This window comes from Giraffa tippelskirchi, chromosome 1, assembly GCF_054371585.1.
Source record: "Giraffa tippelskirchi isolate mGirTip1 chromosome 1, T2T-mGirTip1v1.2.pri, whole genome shotgun sequence".
Lineage (NCBI taxonomy): Eukaryota > Metazoa > Chordata > Mammalia > Artiodactyla > Giraffidae > Giraffa > Giraffa tippelskirchi.
Window position 1 is genome coordinate 41,324,224 of NC_137275.1, and position 14,244 is coordinate 41,338,467.

Genomic DNA, 14,244 nt, shown 5'->3' on the forward strand with positions numbered 1-14,244 from the left:
AATGGATTTTTTTTCTCATGACAGTAATTAGATTCCCCCTATATTTAAATTAGATAAACTTTACAGAATCCCAACCCCTGTCTCTTTTGTTATTTTGAAGTCAGTGTGAGAACGGGCTGGGAAAGCTTCATCAGCCCCTTGGGAGGTTAGGATGATCTGCCATTTTCTATTATCACTGATTCAATCCCAGTGTAGTTGGCATTGGTTCTTAGATTGGTTTCCAGAATTTTCATCTCCTCTTAATATCCTGGGATTCTTCCCAGAACCGTGGTTTTAGTTGTTAGATGTTTCATCAGCGGAAAAAGACCTCTAAAGTTCTCCTCCTAAAAATAATGAAATGTTAGTTACTGGAGAAAAGGAAAGGAACAATGTTATTTTGCCTCAACTCTTCCACATCACAGGGTCTAATTATCATCTGTTCCCTTGGAGTAAATAAATCTCCATCAATGGGTGAGGCTAATGAGGGCATCCATTTATAAACAAGCAAGAGATGAATGTCTTTCCCAGGGGATGACCGACCAAAACAAAGAAGAGAAGGAGAAAAGCCAGGTGGAAAATTAGTCTCGACGTGAGTGAGATGTGATAAGACTCTGCTCTGAAGGTGAAAAAAAGCAAGCAAGATGTTTAATGGTTTTTGTTGGAGAGCAACTGGTTTGCTAAATTATTATACATGTGTGTGATTTAAAATATATATCTTCAGAAAATAGCTGAGCTTTTCTTGAGCCTCCCCCCATCCCCCAATGCTAGGGGTTCAATTTATTAAGTATTTGGATGCCAACTCACCGATTCACAGATGTGGTCATTGCTGAAGTTATTTTCGGTAACAGTATATTAATATTCTGCTTCATTACTCATGTAAGAATTGGCTCTTCTGAATGAGTTCAGCTCAATCATTTTGTTCTAAATGAATCCTGATAGAAAATGAGCCTTTCTCCCTCCAAGTTTTAATTAGTTGGTCTGTAAAACTCTGCCATTTATTCAGCTCTAGTAACTGGAAGTTCTGTTGAATCAGACCTTGTAGCCTCAAAATCCCTGCAGAGGCACCTCATTAATGAAACTGGAACCATGCTGCTCTCACACCAGATTCCAGAGTTAACTAAATACACACGTGGATCACCGAAGCAAATATGCTCATCTTTAGCAGTAGAACATTGGCTGAAGTGTGAAGTGTTAGTCGCTCAGTTGTGTCTGACTCCTTTTGAACCTGTGGACTGTAGCCCACCAAGCTTCTCTGCCCATGGAGTTTTCCAGGCAAGAGTACTGGAGTATATAGCCATTGCCTTCTCTAGGGGATCTTCCCCACCTAGGGATTGAACCCGGGTCTCCGGCATTACAGGCAGATTCTTTACCATCTGTGCCACCAGGGAAGCCCAGAACATTGGTTAAAGCCACCAAAAATACAGGAGTTCTCTATTCTCCTTAAGGAGGGAGACCCCCAAGAGTGAAATACTGCATCCAGAAAGCAACCCCTAAGAGAAGGTTTCCCTAAGAGCAATCTGCTGCCACTTGTTTTCAGTTCTTTTCTCTGCTGCCACACCACAGTACAAAGGTGTATAAGACCATAGATCTCAGTGAAACAGACTTCAGTGTGTAAACTCTATTGAACAGTTAGGGCGAAGTACAGGCATGGTCCCTTGCTGTTCAGCCAGCTGAGCCTTGGTGCAGACCCTAGACCATCCTGTTTCCTCGCTTCCTTCTAGCTCTCAGGCCTTGAGACACAGACGCACTCCTTCCCCTTCGGTCCTCGCCCTTTCTTCTCATCTTGGCTGTATGCTGAACTGCCCTTTGACTCCCTAGATCTCTGTAGAGATGAGGTCTTCCCCAGCGTGGCCCTGGAGCCCACCCTGTTTGTTGGGAAGCTGTGCTAAGTCAGAGACGTCTAGGTGTCACCACACAATCTCCACACCAACTCCATCAGCACATCCCAGGTCTGGCGTCCACCCCACAGCTGTGTTCTTTCTCTCTGCTTCCTTTCTGTCCCCTCATCTACTGGTCCCTAGAATAGGTACATTTTAAGTTCATTTTGTTTTTTAATATTTGTTTATTTATTTGACTGTATTGGGGCTTAGTTGCAATGCACAGACTCTCTAGTTGTGGTGCATGGGCTCAGTTGCTCCCAGGCATGTGGGATCTTAGTTCCCTGACCACGGATCGAATCCGCATTCCATGCATTGCAAAGTGGATTCTTAACCACCGGACCACCAGGGAACTCCCAGGAATAGGTAAATGTTAGAAACCCTAACCAGGATAATAGAAACTCCCTAAGCTTCCCTCTTCACTTATAGTTGAGCTGACTGGCACTCTAACTTCCTCAAGTTCTCAGAGCCAGTTGATTAGAATAGAGCTTCCTGTTGGCAGCGCCCAGGACTACAGAGCCCCCAGTAGTCACCTACTCAAGCAGTGAGGTGGAGAAACAGTGTGCCATGTTGTGTGAAAGGTTGGGAAGCACAGGAAAATAAAGCCTAGAGGTTCCGTCCCTCCCATAGAGCCTTCTACTCATCGTCTCCCCTGTAGATCAATGCTTGCTGCTTCTATGCCTTCACTCTTCCCTCTTCAATGTTGTTTTCTTAAAAATCCAGATCCCTTCCAGCCAACCTGGTTCATACCCCAGACTCTTCCCCAGCATGGATCTCCTCATTTCCCCTTTGCAGAATTCCCCATCCCTCGGTGGTATAATAATATACAAGCATGTTCAGTCATGTCTGACTCTTTGTGACCCCATGGACTATAGCCCCTCCAGGCTCCTCTGTCTGTGGAATTTTCCAGGTAAGAATACTGGAGTGAGTTGCTATTTCCTTCTCCAATGGTATAATCTCAATGGTGTAATAAAGGCATCTCTATATGTTGTAATTGATGCTTTTGAACTGTGGTGTTGGAGAAGACTCTTGACAGTCTCTTGGACTGCAAGGAGATCAAACCAGTCAATCCTAAACGAAATCAGTTCTGAATATTCATTGGAAGGACTGATGCTGAAGCTGAAAGTCCAATAGTTTGGCCATCTGATGTGAAGAACTGACTCATCGGAAAAGACCCTGATGCTGGGAAAGATTGAAGATGGGGGAAGAAGGAGACGACAGAGGATGAGTTGGTTGGATAGCATCACTGACTCAATGGACATGAGCTGAAGTAAGTTCCAGAAGTTGGTGATGGACAGGGAAGCCTGGTGTGCTGCAGTCCATGGGGTCGAAAAGAGACAGAAGCGACTGAATGACTGAACTGAACTGACTGATATGTTGTAAGGCAATTTTATAACATATGAAGAACGTTTTAGCCTTCACATGGTACCATGTCTAGAACTATCCCATCTGGGGCTTTTCTAAATCCATGGTTAATTTTGTGAGGTATGGATATTTGGGTCACACAAATCTACAAGATTTTGAGCAAACTGGGAGTTCCCCTCTATCTTTTCTCACTGATCAGTGGCCCTGGAGCAGGAAAGATTGGGCCAGACTACTCCATAGATTTCCCCCAAAAGAAGTGTCCCAAGGTTGTCCAGTGCTTAGTTTATCATTCATTTTATTTGACAAATTCTAATGAAACACTGTGGATGACCAAGGCCATTGGGATCATTCCACATTGATAAGGTAAAGCAGCTATATAGATTTATCTCGGGCAACAAGGAGATGCTTTTATTTCTTTTATCATTCAACAAATATTGATTTATCTCTGTTAAGCCCTTATGCTAGGGGCTAATAATGATAAGATGGATGCAGACTCTGCTTTCATGGCTCTTATCCTTTAGAAGGAAATGTAGACTAAAAGCAAGTGAATGCACAAGTTAATGAATTCATTACAGATATTCAAAGTTCTGTGAAGGTAACCAAGTATTAAAATGGAGACTAGGAGATGGATAGAGAATCTACTTTAGATAAAATGGTCAGGGAAGGCTTCAGTGAGGTTTTATTTAAGCATAGGAAATAGTATGTGCAAAGGTCCCGAGGCAGAAAAGTAAGTATCACAGTGAGAAGAACCAGCCCCATGGGCTCAGTTCTTACTTTCCTTTTTTACAACTGGGTCACAGAAGCTACTTTGAGAAAGGGAATGGACATTTTTCAATCTGTGACAAGTAATTTTGCACATTTTCCTCCTCCAGAAATGGTTCAAGCAGCGCCTGGCCCAGTGGCGGCGGTCTGAAGGCCTACCCTCTGAGTGCAGATCTGTCACAGACTGAGGAGATGGTGCGCATTGGTGCTCCCCTTCATGAAGACCATCTGCTGTTTCTCTTCTCAGCTTCATCAAGCTATTTTGGTTTTTCAGTGTAGCGTTGTTATGTCCCACTGTTAGCTGTCCTGCTATTTAACACAATGTTGTATTTTTTTAAATGTACATAACTAGAGAAGATAATAACAATTTTTCTATGTGCAACCACATAGGAAGCTATGTGCAGCACCTTCTGTGTAAAGCAGAGGTGTGGCTGGCATTTCCTTTTGAGTCATGATGACAGATGGTGTTAAAAACCACCTAAGTTTCCTTTTGACCATCACCTCCCAGTAACAATTTACTGTCAACATCCATTTCAGAATGGTCAAGGCTTCTGTTGAAAAGATAACATGACCAAGAGACACATTTCCTTCTAATTCCACTTCCCTAAGTCATTTTCCTTGTGTTTCATTTAATACATTGAGTGAGAATACAGGGGAACTTTGAGTTATGTGGATTTCATAAAGCAGGTCCTTGGATTACAGCTGAATTAACTTGGAAAGCACTCAGTTAGGCTGGAAGACAGAAATTCCAACTGGCAAAAATCAAATAACTAAGGGGAAAAATCCACAAAAGTCTTGAATTTCCCTTCTTTAAATACATTTGTCAATTTATTTTGCTAAACAAAATGAATTGCTTTTTGTCTCTGAAATGATGTTCTAAATAAAACCTTAACATTTTGTGAAAATGCACTGAGTCCTCTGCAGATTTTTAGCTGAATAACAAGCATATCAAAGGAAAGCAGAATAGCTCAGCATAGGAGCAGCCTGACAAAAGAGCTGTCGTTTTCTAATCCTTGCTATTCAAAATGTGGTCCAGGACTGGCGTCATCAGCATTAGCTGCAAGCTTGTGAGAGAAGGGCAGAATCTCAACTCCAGTCCAGACCTACTGAATCAGAATCTGCATTTTCAACAAGCTCTCCAGGTGATGTACATGCACATGAAGGCTTGAGCAGCACTGATCTAAAAACTCTACAGTCAATTTGCATCCATTTTCTATTATATGTAGCACTTGAAATGGCTTAGCGGGGTCTATCCGTTAAGACTATGTTTGAGTGCATGGAACAGTAACTTAATTACAATGGATTAACCAAACAGGCTTTCTATATGTTTGTTTAATTCACTGTTTTTACATAAGACATCAGCAGGTATGGGTGACAAGAAACTGCAGTCATTTATTCCTACTTTCCTATCCTTAGCATGTGGCTCTTGTGTTCATGGAGACAAGATGGGTGCGTTTTAAATTAAAAAGGAAAACACAAAGGGCAAATGCTGGGTAAGACTCTTCCCTTTAAAAGTTTCTGGAGGCCCCTACCTAGGGACTTGCACCTACATCTCATTGGCCAGAATTGGGTCACATGGTCACTCCCAACATTAGGGTTCTCTTGGTAAGGAAGAAGAAAGGGGAGGATGGATATTGGAAAGGCCACTAGCAGTATCTGCCAACCCAGTCCAGAATGAGGCTGGTGTGCACTTCTGAACTCTTACCTACAATATGGGCACAGTCTTTTCAGTTCTTTAAGAGCCTGGAATAAGAAACAGTAACAGTCATTTGGAATACAAATGTTTACAAGATCCCATTAAACATCCTTGGCAAGCTTCCTCTTCCTTTACCTTAAAACATTTCTTCTCTAAACAATACACAGTGAACCAGCATCTGAGCATAACAGCCTCATCTGGCACACTCCTCTGCAGCCTGGTCGGTGGTAGTCAGAGCATCTGTCAGTACACGGCTTGATGCTGACATCATGTTCTGGAAAGAAAGAGGGGAGATGCACAGGAATGTGTGCACTTCATAAACACCTGCAGAGAGAGAGCATTCTTTACTGTTCAAAGCGCTTTCATAGTCACGGGCTAACAGAGAAAAAATGCACTGTTAATATGACAGTAGGCGAAGCAAACCCAGACAGAGTGTGGAGATGTGCCCGTGTCAGGCAATGAGAGAGATGCTAAACCAGGTCTAAACCCCAGCTCAGAAGTCTATCCAACACACCAGAGAAATGGCTCAAGAACAAGCCATCCAGAATGAGAAGAGTTAACCAGCTGAGCAGAAAGTGCGCCTTTGGCTTGGAGTTGAGAAGCATGTTTATGATAGAGGATCACTTCCTGGGTTTATCTGGCCCAAGAGTCGAATCCTTGAATGGCAGGTGCTGGAAGGGAATGAAGATCAGGTATCCTTTAACAAATTAATTATTCAATTAATATATGTATCTAACTAGGGTCAGGGTTTTTGTTTGTTCACTTCTTGCATTTGAAGTACTCCTTGATGATATCATTGTCATAGTCCTTAACCACCACACAACTGCAACCAACCACTATGCCAGGTTTTTCTCTCTGTCAGTGTTTCAGTGGTCTACCAACTGCCCTCGTTTCTTATTGCATCAGCCTTAAGGTTGATTTAGTGTTCAGCAAGTGGAGCAAGCCCGATCTGTGCTTCTGATGGACTGGCTGTAAATTGGAGGTTTCATGATCTTCTCCTCAGGGTGGATTGATTTTCCAGAGCAGCTCCCAGAACTCAGGAAAAGTTTACTCCCTAGATTACCAGTTTATTATGAAGGCTGTAACTCAGCAACAGTCAGATGGAAGAGATGCAGAGGGCAAGGCATGGGAGAAGAATGTGGAGCTCCCAGGCCGGCTCTGGGCACCACTCTCCCAGCACCTTCTCCTCTTTACCAAGCCAGGAGCTCTCTGAACCTAGCACTTTAGGGGCTTTTTACGGAGGCTTCATTATGTTGGTGTGATTGATTAAATCATTGGCCAATCATGATTAAACTCAATCCCCAGCCCTGATCCCTTCCCTGGAGGTCAGTAGTGGTGGGGGTGGGAGGGGGCTGAAAGTTCTAGCCTTCTAACTACCTGCTTGGTTTCCCTGGTGACCAGTCCCCATCCTGTGGTTATCTAAGGGCTTTCCAAAAATCACCTCCATAACACAAACTCAGGTGTGGTTGAAAGTGAAGTGAAACTCACTCAGTCATGTCCGACTCTTTGTGACTCCGTGGACTGTAGCCTGCCAGACTGCTCTGTCCATTGGCTTCCCCAAGCAAGAGTATTGGAGTGGGTTGCCATTTCCTTCTCCAGGGGATCTTCCTGACCTAGAGATTGAACTCTGGTCTCCTGCATTGCAGACGGATTCTTTACCATCTGAGCCACCAGGGATGTCCTTGTTATTCATGACAAGAGGTTCCATTTGCCTTTCTCACTCTGGAGCTACTTCAGGAACTGGAGCTATTTGAGGGCAAAAGACCAAATACCATTAAAAAAAATAATAAGACATTCCCATTGCTCTTATCACTTAGGAAATTACAAGGGTTTTGGGAGCTGCGTGCCAGGAGCAAGATGAAGAGCAAATATATATATTACTTATTAATAATCATAAGATCACAATATCCTTAGAAAGATTCTTCCTAAGGGAGAATTTCCTCTTTTGTTTATGAAAACACCATGATGAGTTTGGGTGGCCAAAAAATGTAAGCCTAGAGGGGAAGAAAATGAAGAATTCAGTGGCTGTGCACAAGAAAGTAACAGAAACTTAGGACTGTGTCCTGTGGATGCTTGGGTGGGCGGCTAGCTGGGGCCCTCAGGCACTGAGGGGAGAGACGGAGGAGCATGATCTGGGACAGAGCATAAACTCCAGCAACATGCCCGCTGACCCAGAAGGCTGGTGGGGTTGGCTCAGGGACTTTTAAATGTCATTTTATATTAACACTGTACAGTGGCTACCATTCTGCCACTGCTCTTTGTTATCCGTCACCTTGAGGACGGCACTATTGCACAAAATGGCCTTGCCTTGGTGATGCTGTGCGGGGTGGAGAGGGCAGGAGCTGCTTGGGCCATGTCTGTGGCCCACGGTGGGCAGCAGAAGCACTTGTTTCTGTCTGCTGTCTTCCTGTGAAGGGGTAACAACACCTCTTTACATCTGGGGAACACCTCCCACTTCATGTGGTAGAGCCGTTAATCATAGCATCCCCATTTCCCCGCCCTACACCGAGTTAGACACACAACCCAGGCCAGACAATCACAACACCATGGCCCTTTGCACTTGGGGACTGAACCAAGATACAGGCTTTGGATCTAAGCTGGGCCAATTAAAGTCCCTCACCAGAGTTTTCCCAACTGGAATGGTAGGGATAGTTCTCTACTGTCCTCGTGCTTAGAAAGTTGTGAGGGTGGAGGCCTGGGGCTGCAGGCAGCCATTGACCCAGCTAGGGAGAGAATGTCATGAGAGAGAATGAAGCCAGGCAGAGATGCAAGTTAGAAAGAGAGAGACACAGAGAGTGAGAGAGTACTGGGTTCACTCCTCCATCCCTGCCTTCCTAGATCTGTGAACTAGTGAATCCCCTTCTTGGTGTGTATCTGTCATTTGCAGCAAAAAGAATCCTAACTAATGGGAGAGTGAAAAAAGGAAGAGAGGAGTGCATAGAAGGAGGAATACTGGCCACTAGTGTAACTATGAATCCAGAAGAAGCAGGAGTTCAGAATAAAAGAAAGCAGGAATACATAGGCCAACAAAGCCTAAAAATAACCAGACAGAACACCAGACAATTCTCAGTTGATGGGGACTTGAGAAAAAGGTTATTTTTGCATATTAAAGGAAAAGATGACCAGTGACAGGTAGATAATTTAAGGACATTCAATACACACATTTTGTAATTAAGTGCAAACGTTTGATAGGTAGGATTTTGTTACCTTCTTGGGGACATTTGGCTACTCTCCCTCAACCCTGGCCATCTCCATGCAGCAATCTTGTTCCACATATTCCATTTTTCACTAAAGGGTCATTTGAAAACCTCAACAAACTGTTTCAAACGTATCCCTGCCCAAACTCAATGCCAGAGTAACTAGCAATAACAACGGTAAAAAGAAAAATCATTTAAAAACATCATATTCTCCGACTTCCCTGGTGGTACAGTGGATAAGAATTTGCCTGATCCAGAAAGATCCCACATGCCTTGGAGCAACTAAGCCTATGCATCACAACTATGGGCCCATGCGCTGCAACTACTGAAGCCCGTCTGCCTAGAGCCCGTGCTCCACAACGAGAAGCCCCTACAATGAGAAGCGTGTGCACTGTAGCTAAAGAAAGCCTGCCTGCAGCTACAAGGACCCAGTGCAACCAAAAGATAAATAAATAAATAATTTAAAAAAAAAACCTTGATAGTCTCTGCCCATGATGGAAGTACTAGGAGGTAGTGGAGTGCACAGAAGTCAGGCAAGGATACGGAACATGAGCCATGCTTATATTGACAAGGCAGGAGAATAAGATTTCTTGGTTTTATGAAGCCCGGGGCTTTGATGGTGTGGTCTCTGTGAACAATTATAGGCGTGAAGAAGTTAAGGTTTCTAGAGAGAGTCTCCCTTCAGCTTCACCATCAGCTGTCATCTTACAAATATTTGAGCACTGCTCCATTGGGGATGTACTCCTATAAACATAAGTTTCCATGTGACTTCTTGTAAGAGTTTACCACCTAAACTTGGAAAAATATGAGAAACATTGGACTTGAATCTCAATTTATGTAATGCATCCAACTACCGAAATACTCATGACTCACTGACTCACAGTTCATGTGACTCATCCTTGGAGTTCCAGATGAGCAATGCAGAAGGCTTTTCTTTCTCTTTCTTCCAGATGCAAGCTCCCTCTCCCACTGCTTTAAAAATAATTTAAAAAAAAAAAGTTGTACCTTGGAATGCGACACTGCCTGGGAGCAAAGAAGGCAAGTTTCTGGCAATAGTGACGCTGAGGATAAGAATCCTCAAGGCACAGCATAGGAACCATAATACAGAAGCCCAGAATCTTTTCAAGATACAGAATCCTGGTTCATGAACCAGGAGAGGAATATGCACGTATATTTATGTCCCCTTTCTCCAAGGGGAGAGCTGAGGCAGAGAACGCTGGTTGTCCCCTTAGGCCTTCTCTCTCTCTTTTTTAAGAGTGCTTGCTGTTGGGTTTTTGTTTAGCTGGTTGTGTGTACACTAGCGCGTCTCTCTTTCTTCCTGTAATTTTGTCTGAGGAGAACGGCTGTCCAGTTAAAGACTAAATAGTCTCATTTCCCATGTAGTTAGATTTTTAGCCAGCCTCCAACGAGCTCCGCTTCCTGGTATTCACATATTTGCATAGGCCCTTCCCACACTGAACCAGGGCTGGGCTGTGTGACCAGTAAAAAAAAAAAAGCAGAAATGATGTGACACTTCTGAGATTAGTTTCTAAAAGATACTGCAGCTTCTTTCTTTCTCTCTCTCTCTTTCTCTCTCTCCTCTCTCTCTCTCTTTCTCTCTTTCCTCTCTCTCTCTTTCCCTGCTTCTTGAATTAGTTGCTCTAGGGAAAGGCAGCTTCCATGTGGAACTGAGACCCCTGAAAACAGCCAATGAGGATAGAGGTCTGCCAAGAACTCTGAGTAGGCTTGAAAGTGCATCCTCCAGTCCCTGACTAGCCTTCAGATAACTGCAACCTCAGAACCACAACCACCCAGCTAAGCTGCTCTTGAAATAGTTTGATAGAATAAAGGTCTGTTGTTTTAATCTGCTAAGCTTTGGGATAATTTGTTATGCAGCAATAGATAACTAAAGCACTGGATGTGACCAATGAAGTGATGTGTGCTACTTCCAGGTAATGTTCCTAAAAAGAGTAAGTGTGCTCTCTTGTTACTCTCTCCCACTTCCCATGATCAAGGATGTGAGTATCTTAGTAAGCGGAAAGCTCAGGTGGCCCAGTGGTAAAGAATCCACCTGCCAGAGCAGGAGATGCAAAAGACGTGTTTCAATCCCTAGGTCCCTTCTCTAGTAGGAAACAGCAACCCATTCCAGTATCCTTGCCTGGAGAATCCCATGGACAGAGGAGCCTGGGGGGCTCCAGTCCATGGCATCGCACAGAGTCAGACACGACTGAGCACCAGACACAAAGTAGTAAGCTGTCTCAGATATGCAGATGACAGCAACCCCTTAGGCTCAAGAGGGCAACAGAACAGAAAGAGCCTGGGTCTCAGGCTTAGTTAGGAAATGCCAGGTTTGGCTGTGCTAACAACCTCTGATCTCAGTGGCCTGAGGGCAATGCTGTATTTCTCACATCCACAAATCTGATGCAGTTCTGAGAAACTCTTCAGGACGGCTGTCCTTCATGTCAATAGTTCTCCCACAAATTTCAGGGAAAGGGAAAACAAGAACGAGAGCCTCGCGTTGGCATCTAAATGCTTCGGTGACATACCTCACACTCACTCAAATTATTGTTGTTGTTCAGTAGCTAAGTTGTGTCCGACTCTTTGTGACCCTACAGACTGCAGCACGCCAGGCTTCCCTGTCCTTCACCATCTCCCAGAGTTTGCTCAAACTCATGTCCATTGAGTTGATGATGCCATCCAACCATCTCATCCTCTGTCACATTTCACTGGCCAAAGCAAGCTGTGTGACCACAACTAACCCCTAGCGGGCAGAGAAGCATATTCTTTCCTTATTCCCAGAGGAAGAAGACTGGAAACACTTTTTTGTAGAACTAACAACCACCAAAGTATTCAATACCATCAAGTCATTACACCAACCCTGGACTTCCATGCAGGATGATAACTGGTACAGAAATAAACTTACATATTGACTAAGTCACAGTGTTGGGGATCTCTTATTATAGAGCCTAGCTTTTATCTTAAGCAATAAAGGCATATAGATTAATAAATGGATCTATATTTTAGTCAAGGCCACGGCTTCTGGCAGGAGGTCCTTTCACAGCTATAAGTCTCTTCAGCTTCCAGTAACCTCTTCCTCTCCTGACCCATTCTAATCCAAGAGGTAATAACTGTTACCAGCCCCCATGTTTCACTTCCTTGTTGGTTCCCTTAATATCCCCTTACATCCTTGTAGAGTCCTCTCATTCAGTTCAGTTCAGTAGCTTAGTCGTGTCCGACTCTTTGCGACCCCATGGACTGCAGCATGCCAGGTTTCCCTGTCCATTACCAACTCCCAGAGCTTGCTCAAACTCATGTCCTTCTCTTAAGTACTTCTGATATCTATTTCCTGTCAGTACCCAAACCAATACAATACTCCTCCCTGGACTTATAGCTGTTAGTCAAAATAAGCAATGAGATAAGAAATGGGCAGATGTGAAAATCTCAGAAGGATGGTGATGATGTTTTAGATCAACAATGTAATAAAAGAGCAAACAGGGATTAGCACCCTGATCTCATAGTGCGCAGGAAATCTATCCCCTCAATTGGCATCATCAAGATGGCGAGAAGCCAAGAGGCATCTTAAATACTTGCAACTTGACACTAAAATTGTTCCAGCAAAAGCTATCTGACATACTTATTCCAGAATTAAAGCTTATCCCCAAATATCTCCATTATTCATTTCAAATATCACTGGCTTACCAACTTAATTCCTTAGCTGTAGTTCCACTGAGTTCAGGCAGGAAGCTTTGAATTAGAACATGGAATTTGCCAGGTTTCTGTTTGAACAAGATTCAAGGAGCCTCCAAAAATTTCACAGGTCACCAAGAGTACAGCTCACAGCCTAACTCATCTGGGGTAAAAGAAGGAAAGAGAAAAAATAGTGAATGAGAGAGTGTGTGTGAGAGAGGGGTGGGGTGGGGGGCTAGCGGAAGAGAAGGAGGAAGGTTAGGGAGAGAGGGAGGGAGGAAGGAATGAAACTCCCTATCAAATTCATAGTAAGAAAGGGGATTCTTCAAACGAGGAGCTGCCTCTTCCACATTAAAAAACCAAAATACCCTCAATTTGGAGTGCTCCCCAAGGCAAAACAGCTAGGGGACCCAGAAGAGAATGTGGCTTTGCTGCCAGATACATCAGCTTCCTGTAGAGGGATCTGCAGTGGCTGAAGGAAGAGACAGATCAAGGAAAATGACTTTCATTCATAAAGATGTCTGGGATATAAATTCCTCTAAGATCAAACAACACAGCTGAGAAGAAAATGAAAAATATGAGTCTTCATCCATTTATTAAAATATTCACTCATTCTAATACAAAACAAACAACGCCAACAAAACCACGCATATTTTGTCAGGATGCTTTTGGCTACAAGTGAGTGAATATCCAATTGAAAGTGTCTTATCAGGCTTTCTATTTTCTCATATAAGAAAGGTAGGCCTTCTTTTGTTCAGGGAACAGGGAAGATGGTAGACATTCAGACTGAGCATGTGTGCCAAAAGCAACCAACCATCTTTCAAAATCAGAAGAGGGTCCTGCTTAGAGAAACTGGCAAGGAGAAGTTCCCACGACACCACAAAAGCATTGGTCTGGGCTTCAAGACACCCAAGGAAGCCATCGAGGGCAACTACATTGACAAGAAATGCCCTTTTACTGGTAATGTCTCCATCCAAGGGTAGATTCTGTCTAGTGACCAAAATGAAGATGGAGAGGACCACTCTCTCATCTGCCCAGACTACCTCCACTACATCCGAAAGTAAACCACTTTGAGAAGGGCCACAGGAACATGTCTGTGTACCTTTCCCCCTGTTTTAGGGACATTCAGATTGGGGACATTTTCACAGTGGGGAACTCCTGGCTCCCAAGCAAGACGGTGCCCTTCCACGTGCTCAAGGTCACCAAGGCTGCCAGCACCAAGAAGCACTTCCAGAAGTTCTGACACTGGACCCCCTGTCCACTGCTCCAAACAAAATAGTTATTTTCCCAGTCCAAAAAAAAAAAAAAAAAGAAATAAAAAAAAGTAGGTGACTCTTCAGTTCAGTTCAGTCGCTCAGTCGTGTCCGACTCTTTGCGACCCCATGAATTGCAGCACGCCAGGCCTCTCTGTCCATCACCAACTCCCAGAGTCTACCCAAACCCATGTCCATCGAGTCGGTGATGCCATCCAACCATCTCATCCTCTGTCATCCCCTTCTCCTCCTGCCCCCAATCCTACCCAGCATCAGGGTCTTTTCCAATGAGTCAACCCTTCGCATGAGGTGGCCAAAGTATTGGAGTTTCAGCTTCAACATCAGACCTTCCAATGAACACCCAGGATTGATCTCTTTTAGGATGGATTGATTGGATCTCCTTGCAGTCCAAGGTACTCTCAAGAGTCTTCTCCAACACCACAGTTCAA

The 14,244-nt window shown here is 43.9% G+C and overlaps 1 protein-coding gene and 1 pseudogene across 4 annotated transcripts in view; both read left to right on the top strand.

Moving 5' to 3' along the window:
* HOPX (HOP homeobox) overlaps positions 1-4,888 on the top strand; it is a 30,566-nt gene extending 25,678 nt beyond the window's left edge. For all 4 annotated transcript variants that reach the window (XM_081588441.1, XM_081588421.1, XM_081588431.1 and 1 more), the window contains one exon: positions 4,094-4,888. In XM_081588441.1, coding sequence (XP_081444567.1) covers positions 4,094-4,171 — 78 coding nt within the window. In that variant the 3' untranslated portion in view covers positions 4,172-4,888. The remainder of the gene's footprint in view (positions 1-4,093) is intronic.
* Positions 4,889-13,312: 8,424 nt separating this feature from the next.
* On the top strand, positions 13,313-13,785 carry LOC145544958 (small ribosomal subunit protein uS17 pseudogene; annotated as a pseudogene).
* The last annotated feature ends 459 nt before the right edge of the window (positions 13,786-14,244 follow it).